This window comes from Siniperca chuatsi, linkage group LG4, assembly GCF_020085105.1.
Source record: "Siniperca chuatsi isolate FFG_IHB_CAS linkage group LG4, ASM2008510v1, whole genome shotgun sequence".
Lineage (NCBI taxonomy): Eukaryota > Metazoa > Chordata > Actinopteri > Centrarchiformes > Sinipercidae > Siniperca > Siniperca chuatsi.
The window spans coordinates 3806501-3814939 of NC_058045.1; the positions used below are offsets into that span (position 1 = coordinate 3806501).

The following is an 8439-nucleotide window of genomic DNA, read 5'->3' on the forward strand; positions in this document are numbered from 1 at the left end:
TTTATCTTCATTTGGCTGGTTGTTATTTCTCAGTTCCTGAATCTAACATTTTCCAATATAATGCAATGTGATACAAAAACACCACAACCCGCAGACACCAAATTGCCACAGAATTGAATCAACACCTCTGTCTCATATTATAAGCTTAACAAAGGTAGTCCTGCATTTTGTAATAAAACATGTAATAGCATATGAGTCTCTTGATCTTGACTTTGGTTTGGTCCACTTCTTTCCCTGCTCTAATTCTCTTCTCTGTCATCTCTGTTCTGCTCAACTTACTCTGAAATGTGTCACTCCATTTTACTTCTCTATTTCTATCTCGACTGTCCCCACACCCAAGCCCCCCTCCCACACACACACACACACACTCACAGATATTCTCTCCTCATATGTTTATTTTGGTGGGGTGACTGACTGACTGACTGCTCTGAAGGCTGGAACCATGACGGACAGGGAAGGAGGGGAGTGGGAGGGACCTGGCAAACACGCGGAGAGAGAGAGAGAGAGACACTGAGTGGGTAGCGAGCTGCTATAAAAGAGAGTGCTGGAGCTGTCCGTGGCATTAGCCTCAGCAGACTGAGATTCACACACACAAAACTAGAAACAGCCAGAGAGAGAAGAGAGTGAAGAGCAGGGGCTGACCAGAGCAGCTTGAGAGCAGTTGTTTCTTTAACACTGATAATCTTCAGTGTGCCTGGACTTAGAGGTTTGAGGAGTGTTTGTTTGGCTTGACTTTGGACAAACTCTTACTTTGTTGCTCCTGAGACAGAGACTTCTCTTTGATTAGGACTAGGCACCTGAAAGAACAAGGAAAGACAAGTCTGAGACGTGCACAGGCAGTCAGCTGTCTTCTTCCAGCTGTGTTCACAACCCATTTGGGCTTCTGTTCTACCAATGGCTGCTGTGCGTCAGATGGTTATGGAGGCCTCTGGCTTTCACGTCCTGCCAGCCCACCTTATGGCCTCAGCCATGGAGGAGTTCCCCCAGCAGCTGCCTGTCCCCAAGGGCCCAGCAAGGGGCAAGAGCCGCTCCCGCCGATCTCGCGAGGCTCGGTTCAAAACACAGCCTGTCACGTTTGCTGAGATCGCAGAGGTAGAAGAAGAGGGTTCCTCACCCCTGGAGGAGGAGAGGGCACGTCGTTCCTTCCTCCAGTCCCTGGAGAACCTGCGGCGGAGCACACAGACCCTCCATTGCCCGCCGGCTGCCCATCACAGCTGCACCCCCACACCAACACAGGCCAGTATGGACTCCAGTGACTCCGACTCGACCCAGTGAGGGGTGGGACATGCCCATCTCCTGGCACCCATGTTTCCTGCTTCGCCTTGACGCTGCTTCGAATGGAGGCCAACTGAACTGAACCAAACTGGCCTGTCTGCCAGCCTGCCTGTGTGTGTAAGCTGCTGCTGTCATACAAAAGTCTGCATTTAATATATACTAACATATCAACATACAGTATATAGCTCGAAGATGCACTTGACGCATATCTGTAAAGATCTCTAACAGTGCCACAGGCTGGTTAAACTGCTGTATAGATATGATGAGTGTAAAAGTAGCAGATGACACAGTGTTGAACACACCACTCTTCAAATGTATTCCTTTTTTACTGTAGATGTCTATGAGGAAAACATAAATGAGCAAAGAGGGTTGATATTTTTCCATTTTAAAGTTGTATAGGTATTTTTGTGTCAATCCAGATTTTTCTACTTGACTGGTCACCATAGAAATGACTGTTGAACAATGTTAGTATTGTGACTTACCACGCTGTACATACTTTGACTAAGCAATGTACTGAGCATCGAAAGTGACCTGGCCGTCACTGAAGCAGTAGAGTACCATTACAAAGCTTTCTCAAGAGTTCAAGCTCTTGTTTTCCAGCTTCACAGTAAATGAAATCTCTGCTCTTGCTTCAATTCCTGAGCAAAAAAATGTCTTTCTAAATTTACTTTATTTATTCTCTTATTTTGTTCATAACCAGGTGGAGTTGTAGATGTGATATTTTATTGCTCTTTCTGACTTCTAAAGTCACCTTGACTTTTCAATAAAATCATAACCTTTATACTGTATATTTGTTTTACTTTATACATATATATATTACAATGTTTGTTATATGTACTTTAATAAATATTTTCAAATATTTTGAGTCATTTTGTATTTTCATTTATTTTTTAATTTCTATTTAGGCAGTGCAATTGTTTAAACTAAATACTGTTAGTGGGCAACGAGTTGTGTGTTATTCATGACATTTTTGACAGCTCACACTGTGATCCAACTTGATTTACACTCCGTCAACTACAGCTAAACAGATACAAACTAAGTAAACAATGACAAGACGTGCAAAGGTCAATGTGTCTCAGCACCAAGACAATGGATCTAAGAAAACGTTACTGACCCTAAAAGGTTGAACTATGGCAGAGGCATTATGGGTGAAGAGATAAAATCCCACCAGAAAGGTTTATGACAAAATCAGGAATACATAAAGGAGGAAGTGATGTGTAGCCTTTACTGGCTGTCCATCTGCAGTGTTATTGTTATGATAAACTGATGTCTGACCCATATGTAAACACTCAGGACTTGAGCTGAGTGCTTGCTTGGCTGGTGACGCACTTTCAGTAATGTCAGGTTTTAATCAGCAAAATCAGCCACAACAACTACCAGCCTGCTGAGAGAAGTGCCCTCTGCAGCCTCACAGAGAGCCGCTGCAGCCAGCTCCCGTCGCTAATAACCCTACTCTCCTAATCCACTCGGTGACAAGTGAAACGTGATGCATGACTTCCATCCAAGTGTGAGTCAGCAGCGCCTTGAAGACGGAGACAATGCTGCAGGGGCTTTAGTTGAGAACCTGCTTGGGTTGCATGTGGCTTGACTAAAAATAGACTCTGATTAAGTTAATCTACAAGATGAGAGAGACGATCCAGAGATATGATGGCTTAAGTGTTGGACTGTGATGTGTGTGCCGTGAGGAGATGTAATCACTGAGGGACACAGATTGGAGATCAGTGTTTGTGAGACAGTAAGGTTAAGTAATTTCTGGCAGCTGGGCACTGTAGTTTTTAGCAAATGTTACTAAAACAGGAGTAAATAGTGCATTTGTTGGGGACTATTTTTAATCAGGGATTAATACACATGCGGTTCTGTAGTGAATATTTATGCCACCGGTTGACTCAAAATAAACTACAGTGCACATGTTCACTGAAATGAAGGAACATGTCACCCGGTACAACGGCTCATTTATGTGTTTTTAAGTAGTTTTTGGACAATTCAATATTAGTTTTGGTCTTTTCATGTCATTTGTTGATGATAAGAAAAAAACAGAATATCGCCAGCCTTTCTTTCAACTATCATACATATTAATGTGTGCACACACTTCTCATATTTTTAGATTTTTTGCAGTAATATCTTTTAGTGCATGCAAGAGAAATGGCAGCAGCATTTGCTACAGCAAGCAAAACAAATCATCATGAACTTACAAGCTGTGACAACCCTGACCCTGCTGCTGCGTCTGACATGAAACAAAGCACAACTGGCCTTCTATTAACAGCAGCCACTTCCTGTCTCCCAACCAATATGAAGGATGGACAAAGACCAGCTGGTAGCACATGAAAGGTCTCCATACCTTTCTCCTCATCTCTCAACACAAACACACACATTAGTCATGGTTTGTCTAGTGCTTGTAGAGCTGTCATACTTAACATACTTAACTTCACAGCAGAATAACAGTTGTTATGTGTGACAACGCAACTTTGGAAGTATTTGCGTCACTGAGATTTTGCTAAAGGAGCGTGGGACAGTTTTGAGAAAGAGAGACTGAGATAAGAGAAACATATTCATCATCATATGCTGGGGGGACAGATTGATCCAGTTCATGCCTCCATTTTCTGTCTACTTTCTCCAGCAACTTAGTTTTTATGTTGCATATGTTGAGATTAGGGAGTGTGCAAGAGCCTCACTGAAATTAATCTAACATTATTTTTTCCCAACCAAATCTTATGTATGAGGATACTTCCTTCCTAATTAGTTTCACTGTCTGTGTGTCTGTACACTTCTTGCCTCAAAATGAAAAGCTGTAAATTTAAAGCCTGTGGTGCCTAGACACCAAAGGCTTTGTCACCTTTCTTTTTTTCTTAGACCTGAGATTGAAGGTCTGAGGTCGCGCTCCAATTCATTAAGGGTTAAACCTTCACCCCTTACGAGATCTGAGGTAGGAACCAGACCTAGCTGAGCCATAAAAGCAATCTGTTAAATTTTAAAATCAACAGGAAGCCAGTGTAGAGGTGTTCAAAGAGGGGGCATGCGACCCTGTGACGTGCATAGTGTCTTTGTGAACAACCTGGCAGCAGACAAAATAGCATAAAAGGGCAATCATCTGTTAAAGGAACCTGTAGCACATGGAACAAACTGTACAGACACTGTACAGACATTTCTTCTTATCTTATACATGGGATTAACAGCAGTTTAAAACTTTGGTGAAAAGTAAATTACATAAAGCTCTGTAGGACAAAATCTACAAGAGAAGAATTAACAAATACTAAATGCTAAATGCTGTCAGGCTGTTTGACGTGTAGCCTAACGTGAAAGAGGAACCTACAGCTTTGTATCATAACAACAGACATTATATAAACACTATAATCCCTCACCAAGATGGAGTACCATCCCACACCTTAAGGTTAAAACAGTGTGCAGAATTGTCTTTTATTATGAATCACAGACCACTCTGATAAACTGGGCTTCAAGATAGAGACAGATGATGCATGTAAGAAAAAAACAGAAAAAGCATAACACAAAGACTGTATTTGTTACTTGCCTTTATGTGAAAAGGATATCCTGGTCTTGCAAAAGCAATTTATTTTAAGTCTGTCAATGAACAAAAAATAACTTGGCTCATTTTATTTTGTTATGATAATCTAGTTTGCCCCCCAGTCTGTGTCTGCCCACACTTATTCACACTTTTAAGGCTTTTGTATAGTAAAATGTTAAGTGCCACATTATCACAAAATGTCCCCAAAACAAACCAGTTCTCTTCCTTGTTTGTAATACAAACTCAGGGAGACCGGTCTGTTAGGACAGAACGATCTATTTTTAGGGTCAATAGGATCAGAAAAGGTTTTCAAGATGGCACTGAATGAAGACTGTCCTACTTCACTGACGTAAGGAAGACTTAATTTACATCTTGGCAAGGCTATTCTAGTGATGTGCACTCATACACAGGTCACCATAAATAATTAGGGTTCAAACCGCGAAGTGGTAGAACCCTATAGAGTTTGTGCCGGTTTATTATTATTATTTTATTTTATTATTATCTTATTTGTCTTATGCTGCAGCTCAAATTCCTGCGAGCTGGAATGAGCTAGAAACACCAAACTTGGCCCAATAACTGGAAATTGTGTGCATGTGCTTCCATAGAAATATGAGCCCAATCAGCCACATGGTAGCGCAGGCAATTAAGGCCCCAAAATGCAATTTTTGAAAGTCTGATTGACTTGAAAATTCTCACACAAGTCCAGCTCAATGTGCTTTCCAAAAAAGCCTCTTGGACCATTAAAGTCCGCCATGATGGATTTGTTGTGAAAAAAGGTTTGAACACGCCCATTGCCGCCTGCAGCTATATTATTATCTGGTACAATATTTGCTTTGGAACAAGTGACCTCTCTGCCAAGTAGAAAGCATCTGCTCAGTGATTCAACCCACAGCCTGGAGAACATTATGGTGAGCAGCCTGTTGGTTCTATTGTGTTTGTACTGTTTCTGTCTCGGAACTCACATCTGCACACTCGCACTAATTGATTTTGATGATTCTATTGACATGTATAGCAATGGATGTATGATGACCATTTGCCTGGTTGGTGTGCATTAAGGTATGCAGTGAACTGCTGAATATTTTGAACCCTCTAACATTTAAAAAATAAAACTAAACTAAAAGCCTAAAGCCTAAATGTTGGTTGGATGAAAATTCAAGAGACAACTTTGCTAATTCTTACCAATTCTTATCATCTGTACAGTGGCCATTTTAGGACACATCAGACTCAGCTTGTCAGGCGCAGCACTACGTTGTCAGACTTTGCACAACTTAAATCACTCCAAGCTGTACTTTATCAGCTTCAGTCGCATGTGGGATGGACAGTAGGAAAGATTCCCAACTGATTCCAAGTGTTTACACCATCAGACAACTCAAGATGGCAAGTGTTGCCAGTGTTACTAAGTGTAATTTACCCACTGAATAAATAGTTATCTACCATTCAGCAATGGTTGAATGATTAGCAGAGTGGTTCATTTTGGGATAAAAAAAAAATAATGGTGTGATATTATCAGTAAAGTTATTAACATGCTAATGTTATGATAGGAAATTGGTAATTAGTTTTAGAGAGTTATAAACTGAAATATTGGACTTTGCCAGTGTCATCAGGATTCACCTTCTGGGGAGAAAGTAAGGTACTAAATTTCATGCCAATCCATCAAATAGCTGTTGAGACATTTCACTCCACCACAGTCTTGTGGTGGAGTGACACCATACAATGTTTTTTACTCCCCAGGCAATATTATTATTATATACTCTGATCATCTCTTACTCCAGTAATGTTACACAACCTTTCACCCCTGACAAAGATGAATCACTATTGAGTGACCCAGCGATAACCAACAGTCAAAGGAGTGCATGCATGTACACTTTTATGTGTGTGTGCACATGTATGTACACAGTATTTGTGCATCCATATGTGTATGCAAGTGTGTATGTTGTCTTGTCTTAGCAGCTGCATGCTGACCTACATCCTGGTCTCATGACTTAGGGGGTGTCTAGTGGGACACAGAAAGCAGAGTCTAGAATTTCAAAGCTTTTCTAAGCTCTTCATCTCCCCCTGGTGCTGCAGAAAAGAGGTGATTACAGATGCAAAACAGAAAGTGACCCATATACCTTCTCTCCCAGTGTTCTATTTCCTTGAATCTTTCTTTTTCTGGTTTGTCCTCCAGCCCTGGGCAGAAGGAGAAAAAGAAAAATGCTACACTTAGCCTGTCCATGTGCTCTGACGAATTTTCTGAGTAACAGATAAGCTGGGTCTGTGTACTTAAAGATGATAATGCCTGTTTCAAGGATTTTGGTCATAGCTGTTTCCAGGGTTTTAATGAAGACAGCTACAGTAATACCTGTTATTATGTAATTATGTGAAATATATATATATGATCAAAGACTACAATGTTATGACTTTTATTAACACGTTTTGAAAAATTAATATCGTTGAATTCAGTTATTTAATCTTGGAAGGTGTATTATTATGCATTGTATACTAATGCTGACAAACCTCATCTAACACATCAAATGTTGTCATACACAGTGTAAGTTGTACTTGTAGTCATGGAATTGATATAGACCAACAATGAAATCCAACTGGAGACACTGAGGACACCGTTATATATTAATTTTTCTGTTGTGCAGGGACAGTCAGTGTTTCCTACTTTGCTTAAAAATTGAGGGAACATTGAAAAACCAGTGAGAAGACCCAGACCTCCAGATCAAAGCCAAATGTTGCTCTGAATGAGAGATTTTCCATTTTAGGCAGTGACAGACAGAATGGTTCAGAATGCCAAGCTCTCATTCTCACTGCTTTACTTGGCACACCACAGTAAGTAGATAGCCATCAGCGGACCAACACGATAAAAAAAAATCCTTTGCCCATTTTTATTTTCTTTTAAACACAGAGCAGGCAGCTGATACAAAGTACTTCATTAGCTGATAACCCAAATCTGTTAAACATTTCAACAATGTCAAATGCCATTCATAAGGACATTGCCCTCTGACATGTAGGCTATGTCTCACCTCAAGCTTGTTTTGCCTTGATTTTCCCAGTCCTCAAATATCTGAGGTCCAGCAGTGTGCATTGTATTCCCCATTGTCTTTTCTGGAAGTCCAACATTTTCAAATTTAAGTCAACTTTCAAATCAAGCTTTTATTGTAAGATCCATTTACATTCTTCTGCAAAAGTTGTAAATGAATAAAGGGAGCAGTGGTCTCTGGCTGGTGTGTCTGGGTACAGCAGTTCCACACAATGCCGTGCAGCGGCTAACGTTAGCTAACGTTGTCCTATATAGAGCAGTTAGGTTAACTTTCACAAAATGACACTGTTGCTAAGGAGACAAACAAGTCGACGTATTTGTTTGATTTTCAAGTTACCCGGTAACATGTTGATATACATAATGCACAACCAGCAACATGTAGCTTTTAAAAGTTAAATACAAGTGGTGCCTGTCAATCATTTATTCCTGCCTGTTCTTGTGTTATGTCATGTGGTATAAGCAGTCCAGATTTGATTGATGGTGCATTTGCCCAATGAAAAGTTAACAAGAGACTTGTGGCGAATCACCGGCTAGTTTACACCTTATTTTTGACCAATTAGATTGTTGTTGTTAAAGGATGTAACCAATCCAGCGAAGGGGTGGGCTCTCGTTCAAG

General features: G+C 40.6%; 1 protein-coding gene across 1 annotated transcript; it reads left to right on the top strand.

Moving 5' to 3' along the window:
• Positions 1-533: 533 nt before the first annotated feature.
• Positions 534-2134, top strand: lg4h11orf96 (linkage group 4 C11orf96 homolog). Its single transcript, XM_044192687.1, has one exon. The coding sequence runs from the start codon at positions 895-897 to the stop codon at positions 1273-1275; it is 381 nt and encodes a 126-aa protein (XP_044048622.1). The 5' UTR covers positions 534-894; the 3' UTR covers positions 1276-2134.
• Positions 2135-8439: the final 6305 nt, after the last annotated feature.

Bases quoted from the DNA above. Each gene is read 5' to 3' on its own strand.
- lg4h11orf96 (XM_044192687.1), top strand. From the start codon at position 895: ATGGCTGCTGTGCGTCAGATGGTTATGGAGGCCTCTGGCTTTCACGTC.